At 44.9% G+C, this 13,681-nt stretch overlaps 1 protein-coding gene across 1 annotated transcript; it reads left to right on the top strand.

Moving 5' to 3' along the window:
• The first annotated feature begins 920 nt into the window (after positions 1 to 920).
• Positions 921 to 13,365, top strand: KCNV2 (potassium voltage-gated channel modifier subfamily V member 2). Its single transcript, XM_008144978.3, has 2 exons — positions 921 to 2,303; positions 13,084 to 13,365. The coding sequence occupies exons 1-2, from the start codon at positions 921 to 923 to the stop codon at positions 13,363 to 13,365; spliced, it is 1,665 nt and encodes a 554-aa protein (XP_008143200.2).
• The last annotated feature ends 316 nt before the right edge of the window (positions 13,366 to 13,681 follow it).

The following is a 13,681-nucleotide window of genomic DNA, read 5'->3' as shown; positions in this document are numbered from 1 at the left end:
ATAATTTTTTTACCATAATGCACCTTTGTACCTTTTGTACCGCATGTATTAGCTAACCAAAATAAATTGAATTTAAAAACAAATTCCCTGCTCAAAGCAAATCCCTTGCTCTCCTCTGATACCCCGATCTTTTTTCTTGCTTTTTTATTGTGCTTGCAGATTTAGATCGCCTATAAAGCCAGGAGCAGCTTGAGGGCTGCAACTGTGCCTCCACATCTAGCACAGGGTTCCCATCTCTGGCATCTAGGACAGTGCCTTACATATGAAAAGAGACTTAAAAAAAAAAAAAAGTGATGTCTTGAAGAGTGATGGAGACCTTTTTCTTGGAAGGAAGTCTAGGCCACCGTCACCTATGGCCTAATACAGCAGCGAGCAGGGCTGCAAGGCCCCAAGAACATCTACCCACCAGTCCTGGGATTCTACCTTTAAGAGAAGGGAGGGTAAGAAAGAGACAGAGACAAAGAACAGAAACTGAGCTATATTCTCTAGCTAATTCAGCTCATGTCATCTCAGCATAGGTACCCCCAGCACTTCCTAAGGGAAGGCCTAATGGGTGGCCCACATTTTTATTAGCAATAATCTCTGCCACTTTCCGATTATCTACAGACTTAAGACCACATAATCATCCCCTACGTCACGGGGTGGAGGGGCACGGGGAGGAAACAGACTAAGAGGATCTAAATCCCTTCTAAGACTTGCTTCTTCCTCCTCAGCAAGATTAGAGCAGTCAACAGCCGTGTGCGTATGTGTTCAGGCCCAGCAGCCTGGGCTGCGCTGACCAGTGCCTGAGGGCCGCGTCTGGGACCCTCGTCTGCGGTCCTAGGTGTAGGGCATATGATCCATCCGCCTCGTGGCAGTGAGCAAGCTGGGGACCCTACAACAGGCAGGAAGGAAAAGCAAGGGACCTGCTTCCCGCAGCCATGCTGAAAAACAGTGAGAGGAGGCGGTCCTGGAGCTACAAGCCCTGGGCTACCGCGGAGGGGAACGATGCACCCAACTCAGGGAACAGCCAGCACCGCGGGAGCATCTGCTCCCTGGCGGCCCGCTCCGGCTCCCAGGCCAGCATCCCCGCGTGGACCGAGGGCAACTATAACTACTACATCGAGGAGGACGAGGATGGGGAGGAGGAGGAGGAGGAGGGGCAGTGGAAAGACGACTTGGCCGAGCTGGCCGAGGAAGACCAGCAGCCAGAGGAGGCCACCACCGCCCAGGCGGAGGGCCGCGGCGAGGGCTCCACGCTGAACGTGAACGTGGGCGGCCAGAGCTACCACCTGGACTACGCCCAGCTGGCCTGCTACCCCAAGACGCGCCTCGGCCGCCTGGCCGCCTGCACCGGCCGCGGCCGCCAGCTGGGCCTGTGCGACGACTACGAGGCGCGGACGGACGAGTACTTCTTCGATCGCGACCCGGCCGTCTTCCAGCTGGTCTACAACTTCTACCTGTGCGGGGTGCTGCTGGTGTGCGACGCGCTGTGCCCGCGCGGCTTCCTGGAGGAGCTGGGCTACTGGGGCGTGCGGCTCAAGTACACGCCGCGCTGCTGCCGCATCTGCTTCGAGGAGCGGCGCGACGAGCTGAGCGAGCAGCTCAAGATCCAGCGCGAGCTGCGCGCGCAGGCGCAGGCCGAGGAGGCCGAGCAGCTCTTCCGCGACGTGCGCTTCTGCGGGCCGCAGCGCCAGCGCCTCTGGAACCTCATGGAGAAGCCCTTCTCGTCCGTGGCCGCCAAGGCCATCGGCGTGGCCTCCAGCCTCTTCGTGCTCGTCTCCATCGTGGCGCTGGCCCTCAACACGGTGGAGGAGATGCACCCGCGGGCCGAGGGCGGCCGCTGGGCGGCCCTGGAGCACGTGGAGGTGCTGTGCATCGCCTTCTTCACGCTCGAGTTCCTGCTGCGCCTGGCCTCCACGCCCGACCTGCGCCGCTTCGCGCGCAGCGCCCTCAACCTGGTGGACCTGGTGGCCATCCTGCCGCTCTACCTGCAGCTGCTGCTCGAGTGCTTCGCGGACGAGGACCAGCGGCGCGGCAAGGGCTCCCCCCGGGAGCACGACCTGGAGACGGTGGGCAAGGTGGGCCAGGTGCTGCGCGTCATGCGCCTCATGCGCATCTTCCGCATCCTCAAGCTGGCGCGCCACTCCACCGGCCTGCGCGCCTTCGGCTTCACCCTGCGCCAGTGCTACCAGCAGGTGGGCTGCCTGCTGCTCTTCATCGCCATGGGCATCTTCTCCTTTTCCGCTGCCGTCTACTCCGTGGAGCACGACGTGCCCGGCACCAACTTCACCAGCATCCCGCACTCCTGGTGGTGGGCCGCGGTGAGTGCCGGGGCCTTGGGCTTGCCTGCTCTCCTCACGGCCCTCCCATTCCTTGGCTCTCAGCTCCCTGTCTTCATCCCCTGCTCTTCCCCTGGCCTTGCAAAAGGACCGTCCCATTGCTGCCTCCAGCTAACGAAAAACAGAGATGGGTTGTAGAGGGTTGGAAAGACAGAGACACTGTAGTCCAGTAAGGAACTGAATTTGACTTGGCCCTAAGAATCTCCAAATCCAGATTTAGTTTTAAAACCCTGACCAGGCAGATTTTAAGAATTCACTGTTGGTGTCTGTGGGAAGCTTCCTGATCATCATTCTTGTTGCTGATTGCCGCTCATTGAACGTCTATTATCCTAAGTAGTTGATAACTTTATCTTCACCAAAGGTGGTGGTTTTGATCACTATTTCTATTTAAATCAGGACAAGCTGGAAGTGATTTCCGTTTTTTGTTGTTGTGATTGTTGTTCGTGTGTGTGTGTGTGTGTGTGTGTGTGTGTGTGTGTGTGTAAGGAAACAGTATGTTTATTGCGGAGAGAAAGTGAGACTTGGCTGAACACTGTCACCTTCACTGAAATCCCATTGGTTCTAGATAAACTAAGTGAGTAAAGGAGCATCTAAAACTGAAACTTGCTCCAGTGTCACGGAAACTCTTTCATGACCTGAAATGATTGCCTCATTTTATAGAGAGAGGAACTGAGGTGCCAGAGTTTGAGTGCAGACACACAGCTAAATCCAGAGAGAGGACTGAAGCCCAAACCGGTCCAAGTGCAAAACCCACGCCCCAGCCACACCCAGCACCACCTCTCCCTTGCTTTAGCTCGTCTGCAGGCCTTGAACAGTGAATATACTAGCTACTTTTGTCACTTCTTTCTATAGTTTGCCTTTTCATAACCATTTATGCCATCTACTCTCATATCTGTATTTCTGGGATGCTAGACTAAATCCCTGAAAAATCCCTAAGTCCTAGAAATGCTGACTGGGTCTTCTTGGGGCAGTGAGTAAGCTGGCATGTGTGCACAGGAAAGAACTAGGTATATGGTTTCCATATTTTCTTGTTGTTGTTGACACTATTACAGATGCCGCCCATTTCCCCCCTTTGCCCACCTACACCCAGCCCCCGCCACCCCACCCCCAGCCTTCACCACACTGTTGTCTGTGTCCCTGGGCTATGCATGTATGTTCTTTAGCTACTCTCCTCCCCTCTGACACCTGTCAGCCTGTTCCTTGTAGTTTCTTAAGTAGATTATTATAATACCTTTAAAGACATTAAGCAAACATAACAAGTTTTTCTAGAAAGTCAGTATTTTCAACATTAACATTGGGTATGTCGGAACCCGAAGTCTTGGGTGAACTTCTGAGATGAACCAACCCAGGGCTGCTAACAATGTAATTTGGTGGGATGGAAGGAAGATTTCTATTTTGATTCTTGTAACAGTTCTGGTACTAACTACCGGTGACCCTAAATAATGAGCTGTGAAACCTCACTCCCTCACTCCCACCCTCAGTGTCCTCGGCTCTACCAGGGGAGGATGGAGAGCTCAAATGCCCTACAGGACTTGTGAGCTTTCTTCAGTGAAGGGGTGACGTTAGGCTCTTCCAAACAAGCTACCCAAATGCCACCCCTCTGATCATATTCCAAATGACAAAGGTCATCTCCATGGTAGGTAAACTGTATGTACAGATGGAGCTGATAGAGAGTGATTTTTCCCCAGCAAGTGACATTTACTTTGGAGGTGAGTAAGGTAGGAAAGGAAAAGAGCAAATCCACATGCTGATGATATAATTCCACGTTTTAGAGAGCCAACTTCTCATTCATTCAAATATCTTAGAAGACTAGTATATATAGGCTGGACCTAGTGGACACTTTAATATTTTAATTTTAACCCACAAGACTTTGTTCTTACCTTTTATATAGTAACAGAAAGATTTGTATAAAATTTTTGTCGCCAATACTGGATTTTCCTTTTTTTAAAATTCCCTGAAGTGAATGCCCTTTGACCCCATTTAATTTCTTGATTGGCATAATAAACAATGATGTTTAAAACTTTCAAATGATCCCCTTTTATGTTAGCTGAAATTATTTTACTCAAGACCAGTATTTTCCATAAATTTAACAATAAAAATTAAATCAACATCCAGGTTTTATCTACAATAAATTTTATCAATGATTGCTTTTACCAATATGAGTTTTCTCTTGTAGCATTTATCTCTAGCAGGCACTATTTTCACAAACCAAAATTTGTACATTTCAACCTTATCATTTCCCGACCTTAGCCTTTATCAATGGCCTTTGCCCATTTTATTCTCTGAGAATTATTTATACTAATAAAATCATTATGAATTAGATAAAAGACTGATAACTTGTATTTATTTCTAAACTATCTATAAGAGCAATTGCCTTTGAACATTCAAGCGCTGCTCTATTCCCCAGGACTGATGTCTTATTAACCCAGTTCTTAATACTTCTGCGAACATTGCATATTGTGTACTAAGGGTTTGCATTCTCAGTAGAGCAAAGAGAAAGGAACACTGTCAAAATGATGCAGACAAAATGTCTTATTTCCTTATGTGGATACAAAGTAAAAAGGTGCAAAATATTAGGACCAACTCCTCATGCTAACCCACAAAAATCCATCGCATTCATTCATTGAGCAAGAATTTGTTAGCACCTCCAGTGTGCCAAGTAGTATTCTAAACACTAGAGATACCAAGTGATAGAAAAAAGAAAAGATGAAGTTCTTTCACTTGTAGAGTGTATATTCTAATGGAGAAAAATAATAAGTAATTTCAGATATTTGTGTGTCTTGTATAGAATAATAGGATTGAGTGAACAATAAAAAATAAATTTTAAAAAGATGAAGGAAAAAATAGAATAATAGGATCGAGATTGACTTGGGTGGCAAAATCTATGTTTGATGGATGGACAGAGAAGCCTTCATAGAGAAGAGGACATTTAGGTAAAATTTGAACCATGAGAAAAAACTCATATAAATAGATATAACTAAACAAATGTGAGAATCTGAGAAGTGGAATCCTAGAAGTAACTTTAATTGAATAGTCTCCAAGCATTGTATTTATCATACATCTCATAATTTAAAATTTTTGAGCACACTCCCATGTGCACACTCCTGTGATCAATCAGAATTTATTCATAAACTAGAGGCCCATTGCAGGAAGATTCCTGCAAGAATAGGGCTTCCTGCGGCCATCTCCACCACCCCGCCTGCTTCCCTCCTTTCTCCGCTGCCCCGCTTGCTTCTCTGCAGCTTCGCTTCCTTCTGCAGTGCTTGGCTTCCTTCTATGCTGTCTTCAGTCTTGCTCTGCGCCTGGATATGCAAATTAACCACCATCTTGGTTGGATTAATTTGCATACTCACTCCTGATTGGCTAATGGGTGTGGCTTGTGGGCATAGCAGAGGTATAGTCAATTTGCATGTTTCTCTTTTATTAGGTAGGATTCTAAGACATTTATTATCACAATAATATTGCTTCACAAACCACCCCAAAACTTAATGGCTTAAAATGCCAAGCATATCTTTAGCTAATGAGTTTGGGAGTCATCAATTTAGGCTGGTTTCAACTAGATTCTTAGTTATGTTAATGAATCATAATGTAAATATCTGTGTTTTCCGATGGTCTTAGGCTCTACAGCAGCGGTTCTCAACCTGTGGGTCGCGACCCACAGGTTGAGAACCGCTAGCAGGGTCACCTAAGACCATCGGAAAACACAGGTATTTACATTTTGATTCATAACAGTAGCAAAATTTCAGTTATGAAGTAGCAACGAAAATAATTTTATGGTTGGGGGTCACCACAACATGAGGGACTGTATTAAAGGGTCATGGCATTAGAAAGGTTGAGAACCACTGAACTAGAATGTTCTTCTCATTTGGCCTCATATCTGATAGCTGGCTAATAGCTGGAATGAAGGAGGAGACTAGGCTAGATAGCTTTCATTCTCCAGCAAACATGTATCCATGGCAAAGGATGAGAGAAAGAGAGAGAAAGAGAAAGTCTAATCATGCAAGCACTATATAAGCTTCTCTCTCTTTTTTTTCTTTTCTTTATTGATTAAGGTATTACGTATGTGTCCTTAGTCCCCCATTGCCCCCCACCCCAATCCCATTCATGCCCTCATCCCCCTGGTGTCTGTGTCCATTGGTTCTCTTTAATGTCATTTGCTCAACCCATTGGCCAAAGCAAGTCACAAGACCAAACTCAGAGTCAAAGGGCAGGGTAGGTTAACCCACCCACTATAGAGAAGCTCTGTAAAGTTATAGGCAAATAGCTTGGATAAAGGAAGATACAAAGAATTAGTTTCAGAAGCACAATCATTCTACTGCAATAAGATATTCCTGCTCAACTATATTATACACATCAGAAAACATACACTCACACACGGAAATTTCAAGGATGAGGTAAATAATGATAGGACTGATATTTTCTTCCACCATTCCAGTGCTATATCCCTTGCAGTATATTCACCCACATTAGATTCTCTAATCCATTCTTCTATGTTTTTAGTGCTTCCAGACAACCCCAAATATGAATTTCTTTTAATAATCTTCCCTCTCTCTCTGCCAAGGACCTTCCTCTGCTCAACTCATGGTTTTAAGAGGAATATAATAATTTTCATTGCTGTGAATTCTCCTACAGCTGCAAAACAAATCCCACAAGGACACTCATGTCTGCAAACACTCATGCATTTGGGTATAAAATAGACCCGTCCCACTCAGCTGTCAAATGGCGGTTATTTGTGAGCGCTAATGTAATAGGAAACATATGTAAGATGCTAGCCTGTAGTACATCCACAATAAATAGAAGCTACCATATTTGACTAGTTAATCGTCTTTATCACATGGAAGCAATAACCTTTGCTTCCAGATTCATTTGGGGAGAAATAAAACAGAAGTGATTCCTTCTCTACTGGGGAGAGAGACTGTGGGACATACAAAAGGGTCAGCTGTCCTATCTTGGGACAGCTTCTGGGTGTTTAGATGAAGAGGCCCAGGCTTGCTGACCTCTCAGGGTTGCCTGGTGTGGGAAATGCATGGCACAGCTCAACCAGAACAATGAGCTCTATGATGAAGCTGTACTCATTGGCCTCCAGTGTGGCTGTTTTCACGTAGAAAAGGGCAAATGGGCTGTTCAACAAACCATTTCCTTCTGAGCTTTCAGAGCAAGTTAAAACTGTGGAAACCAAACAGGAAACTATGTCATGAACTCATTCCTCCAGAAACTAACAGAGACTCTTCAAAAAGAAAATGTACCTCTGGCTGAGGAATCTGATAATTGAGCCCCAGAGACCTTGCTCCTCTCTTTGGTTTCCTAAAGCATGATATCATTTCCTTGCAAATGGGTGTACTTATGAGATCATTGAGATTTATTTTATTTTTTATTTTTTTTTAATCTTTGTTGATTTTTAGAGAGAGAAAGAGAGAAGGGAGAGAGAGAAACATCAACATGTTGTTCCACTTATTTATGCATCCTTTGGTTGGTTCTTGTCTGGGAATTGAACCTGCAACCTTGGCATATGGGGATGACACTCTCACCAAATGAGCTACCCGGTCAGGGCACTATATTATGTATTGTTATTGATTGATTGCATGCATTGAGGAGAACCATTTGGAAAGTGAATCAGTGAAGTTATAGTCAGGAAAACAGAGTGGGTATTTTAAACAGGAAATTTGATGCAGGGAAATAGATACATAGGTGCTAGAGGGCTAGAAGCAAAAAGAGAAATTGAGATAACCCAAAGATTGGTAAATGTAGGAAATAGCTGTCAGCTCTAGAATTGGGGGAACAAATAGGAGAAGGGAGAGTTACCAACCACGGCGTACGGAGGAGGAGCCTCTGAGTAGCTGTTGCAGGGACCCCAGAGATAGCACCATGAGGTTGATGCCGAGTGTGCTGAAAGATGCCTGGGCCATATATATCTGCTCTTATTGGAGGGAGATGACAGAAACAGAAGCAGCTATAGAGACTCCCATCTCCTCATCGCACCTTCCAGCCTCCCAACAGTGTCTCTCATTGGCAGAAGACAGTGGGCAAGGAAATTCGGGGATTGTAGTTTGCAGACTCCCAGTTGCAGAATTACAAAATACAGCTCAGAAGGATGTCAGGCTTGGGACTGAGAGACAACAGGTAAATGTCTGGCCCAGCAGGTAATTCATGTTCCAGCTCCTTCTGAACTAGCGCAGGAGCTGTCAATGGACAAAGGCTACTGGGCACCTTTATGACTTTTGATCTTGTGGTCTCCTGATTTGGGGGTGGTCCCCTTCTCTCTCTTTAAACTGTGCTGTTCCTGTTTGACCATTATGACTTGCCCAGGAGAATTGTAGAGGGCAGGGAGAAGTGCCAGGTAAGCCGAAGATGCAGAGGGCATCGTATTATTATGTACCTTTCTATGAGTAGATTAATAGACTCCCAAACTTGCTTGAGCTTTTGCACACCTCCTCCTTATTGTGCAATTTATGTACGTGTCAGACCTATAATATATAGAGGAGCTGGTTGTTCTCTTCCAGGTGGTCACCTATGACGTGATTCTAACAGTGCTTCCGCTGGTCAAAACAGTCTTTGAATTTCACTGAAAAACTATCTTCAGAGTCTGTGACATGTCTATTTGCTTCATTCTAATCATGCTTAATCTTTACCTTTTTGAGAGTAGATTCAATATTTTTAAATAGTCTAGACCCTTGAGTTTAATATTAGCATCTAAAGTTAACCCTCAAGGTGAGGCCATCAGATAACTGTGCCCTAATTGTGGCCCAATAAGACCACTTGTTTCAAGGTCATTCCACTGAATCCTCTGGGCAGATTATAATCCCAAAGAGGAATTCCTAAAATATTTGTAGCAACAGTGGCATGGGTTGGCTAAGTATAGCCTTTGAAGCTAAATCCTTTGAAGGACTGAGGTATGTAATGATTTTAGCCAGAACATGTTAGTCTTAGGGGTTTTTTTTGTTTTTTGGGGTTTTTTTTGGAAAAATTAGAAGGGATGTTAATTATTTTTAAAAATCAGTTTTATTCATTGGAATCATAATTCCAAGATTCATGGATTACTGGCTGCCAAGGTTTCATACATGCCTAGTTCATGATGAAAGAAACATTCCTTGTTGAAGGAGAAATTCAAGTATAGCCATTCTACAGCTTTGGAGAAAAATTGGATGCTTGTCCTCCTTGTAATGTTTAGCAGGCCAAGATTTGCTGATTAGTGGGTGAGCAGCTAGGGGAAAGTCACTTTCTGGCTTTTGGGACCCAAAGGCTAGGGAAAATATGTAAGTTTTCAATGGAATGGTAAGTTTCCAGTTTACAGAATGGCTGAGCCAGCCAGTTTTTCAGGATATTAAGATGGATTATAGAACATATTACAAACTGGATGAACCTCAAAAACATTAGGCTGAGTGAAAGAAGCCAGATAAAATTTCCAGAAGAGGCAAATCTACAAAGAAGGCAAGTAGATTAGTGGTTACGTGGGACTGGAGATGGGAATTCAGACTAGTGACAGATGGGAACAAGGGATGTTTTGAGGTGATGGAAATGTTCTAAAGTTGGATTTTAGTGATGATTGCTCAACTCTGTAAATTCACTAAAAATCATTTAACTGTACCCTTGAAACAAGTGAATTTCATATTATGCAAATTATACCTCAATAAAGCTGCTGTTGTGTTTTGTTTTTTAAAAAAGATGGATTGTAGAAATGTTGGCCACATTTCCAAACCCAATTCGTGCTAATGTGAGAACTCAATCTGCAAACTCATATGGGTCAGTCTGGGGCCTTCAATGTTTAATGCTCATCCAGGGAGAAATGGTGTGGCCTATGGAACATGGAGAGAAAGTAATCTAAAGCCAAGGAATCCCGAGTTCCTCTTGGAGCCAAGGAGCACCCAGATCACTGGTTGAGTTAAATTATCCACAAATCCGACAAGGAATAAATTAGCTATGCATTTTGAACAAATTCTTCCATACCCGTCATACGGAGCCCCCTAGCAGGAGAGAGCTTTTCTCTAAAAACAAGAGATCCAAGATATACAAAGATATTTAGACTGTATTATGCACATCAAATATTTAATCTTCCTTAAGCCAATTCGCTTTGCTTTTAGCTTTTCACTAAAAGTTCAGCCAAAAAAGAAAAAAGAAAGAAATGAAGTTGCTTTGGGAGTGAAGCAAGGCCAGTATCAGGATTGATCAGAAGTTTAAAAAGCCACTTTGTCTCATTTTTTTTCCTTCCTCTGCATCCTATTCCTCCCCCAATCCTGCACCGTTGAAGGACTGGTTCACCTAAAAGCCTCAGCTTTGGCCTTTCATGGAAGCTTCCTGTTCTAACTCTACCCTTCTTGTCCCTCACCCTTATTATCCAAACCCCCCTTAGGCCTCCTCCAGGCAATGGAGACTAACCAAACATCAATACAGAGGTGTGAGTGATGCTATTACTGACATATGTTCAGTTCTGACAGAGATCTATCTGACTTAGGTTGTTTTACTTCTTCTGTGGCCAGTGACAGGAAACACACACACACACACACACACACACACAAGCATACTTGGAGATTAATCCACACTCTCAGTTGATCATGGCCTCTCATCACCTTTGATCCAGAAGGTAGGAAAAAGAGACTCTGTCCTGGAGCGAGTGTGTGCCCCAGCCAGTCGCCCTCGGAGCATTCTGCAGGAGCCAAGAGGGACCTGCTTCCACAGCCTGTCAGTCTAATGAGCTTAAGAACTAACATTATCACTCACACACCCCGCGTCAGGCACTCCTTCAATTCCCACAACTACTCTGTGAGGTAGTGTTATTCTCCCCTCATTGCAAAAGTGGCCATGGAGGCAGAGACAATGTAGGTGACTTGCCCAAGTCACATATCTGAGAAGTGGATTCAGATCCAAATAGCCTAGTGCCATGCTTGTCTCCTTAACCTAGTCTACACCATTCTGCCTCTCTTAGATGCTTACTTGTGTTCTTCCACCTGAGGGAAGGACAGTCCATCCCTCAGCAGGTCTCTCACCACAGATGGAGCAGTGAGAGGTGGTGGGTCACCCGCCCCAAAGGGGAGGTGCCAGCTTTCTTTTAAGGGCTGGAAGGAGCTCCTGTTCTTATCAGCTCCATCAGATTTGCCCAGCTGGCTCAATTCTTCATTTCATTCTACCTAACCAATCACACTCATTCTAAGCTCAAACTAACCCTTACATTATAAACAATAATAAAGTTTGAATTTCTAAAGTAAAGGCCATTTTGGTACAGGGCAACAGGATGACTTTGCACATTTTACTGCCACCTGCTGGGAAATTGTGGCAACAACAACACAAACCCATGAAGCCCACAGTGCCCCCTGGAGTTGTGCAATGCACAGTGTTTACAACTGTAGGCAGCAGCCCTGCCTCATGTAGCCAATAGTCTGGAGATAAAGGGAGTCTTAGTACATGAGGCATAAAAAGTAAAGAAGTAAAACAAGCCCCAAGAGCTTTTCCTAGGTTTCTCTCTCACTAACCTGACATAACTAGTTCCATGGATCTGCATATTAAAACGGAAGCTTGTCAACCTAAATGAATCTCTACTTAGTGGAATCTAAAGCACGGTGATGAGAGTTTGGGAAGGATTTCATGCAGAGTGAACTATCTTTGGTTGGTGATGTCTTTAAAAAATCCCTTCACAACATAATGAGAATATGTTTCTCCAAACATTTGTAAGTAAAGCACCTTTATATAAAATAACTCATTAGAATGACATAATTCTGAAAGGTGTTATAATTGTCTCCATTTTAAAGATGAGAGAAGGACCACAGAGGAGGTTGGTTAGTGTCTTTTGTGTGCCTGACACTGTGTTAAGCACTTGATATTTGTTTTCTCACTTAGTCTTCACAGGGATCCTGAGAGTTAGGTAATATCCTCCTGTATCAGGGGAAGGAACCAAGGCTGAGACTCTGAATGTTTTATCCAAGGACACTCTGCTGGGAAGGGTCAGATTTAGGACTTGAACCCAGGTCTGACTGATTCTAAGCCTGAGCTCTTTTCAGTATGTGTATCATTTAGGCAAACTCAGGGCCCCAGTGCTAAAGCTGGCTCTGGCTGAGGAGGGAGCAAAGCCTAACATTTATTGAGCCCTTGCTACACCAGGGACTTTATACACATTGTCTTAAATGCTCTTCACAACACCCTTTACAGTACAGGTATTCTCTCTCCTGCATTCCTACCATTTGCAACAACATGGATGGAACTGGAGAGCATTATGCTAAGTGAAATAAGCCAGTCAGAAAAAGATAAGTATCACATGATCTCACTCATTTGTGGAATATAATGAACAACATAAACTGATGAACAAAAACAGTTCCAGAGACAGAGAAACATCAATCAGACCATCAAACCTCAGAGGGAAGGTAGGGGAGGGTGGGGGGAAGGGGGAGAGATCAACCAAAGGACTTGTATGCATGCATATGGGCCTAACCAATGGACACAGACAACAGGGGAGGTGAGGGCGTGAGTGGGGGGTAATGGGGGAATAAGGACACATATGTAACACCTTAATCAAAAAAGAAATTTAAAAAAAAGAACATTTAGAAGTGGCAGTCAGGATTTAAACCCAAGTCTTGAAGCCCCAAAGCTTGTGTTCTTTCCATGACAGGGGTCCTGCAGGCAAATGTCCCGGTACCTCCTAGTGCTGCCTCCATGGGGAGATCTTATATGACTCATGTGCACCTTTAGGGAGACAGATTACTCCCTGCCTGTCCCATCCCTTTCTCCTCCTCCCTCACGGGGCTAACAACTCAACCCTGCCTTCCTTCCCATACAGGTGAGCATCTCCACTGTGGGCTACGGAGACATGTACCCAGAGACCCACCTGGGCAGGCTTTTTGCCTTCCTCTGCATCGCTTTTGGGATTATCCTCAACGGGATGCCAATCTCCATCCTCTACAACAAATTCTCCGATTACTACAGCAAGCTCAAGGCTTATGAGTACACTGCCATACGAAGGGAAAGGGGAAAGGTGGACTTCATGCAGCGAGCCAGAAAAAAGATGACTGAGTGCTTGGCTAAAAGCAACCCACAGCCCGCCCCACGGCAAGAGAATTAATGTTCCATAGGCCATGTGTCTGGTATATCCTGCGAACTTTGAGGCTTCCTTCCTCCTCCCTTTTTTTATAATCAGGATTCCCCTGAAAGGACACATGAGGCAGACATACACAAAGGGCATTCAATTCACAGAATTCTACTTCACAAATGCTTGCTTGAACCCAGACTCAGATGGCCCCATATTGTGTTGTGTGAGAGTCTGATCATCCCAATGACATCGATAGGAGAACTCCTTGGGAGGAGCGACATCTTAGCTTTCTCTTGTGCTTCTCATGGCTTCTCAATAAATATTTTTGCACTTGAGTTGACTTGAGAAG

This window comes from Eptesicus fuscus, chromosome 15 (genome assembly GCF_027574615.1).
Source record: "Eptesicus fuscus isolate TK198812 chromosome 15, DD_ASM_mEF_20220401, whole genome shotgun sequence".
In the NCBI taxonomy this organism is placed as follows: Eukaryota; Metazoa; Chordata; class Mammalia; order Chiroptera; family Vespertilionidae; genus Eptesicus; species Eptesicus fuscus.
The sequence above is the reverse complement of the archived record's forward strand: the minus strand, read 5'-3'. Positions and strand labels throughout refer to the sequence as shown.

Coding starts and splice junctions, on each gene's coding strand:
- KCNV2 (XM_008144978.3), top strand. CDS start 921: ATGCTGAAAAACAGTGAGAGGAGGCGGTCCTGGAGCTACAAGCCCTGG. Junction 2,304..13,083: donor ACTCCTGGTGGTGGGCCGCG/GTGAGTGCCGGG, acceptor CTTCCCATACAG/GTGAGCATCTCCACTGTGGG.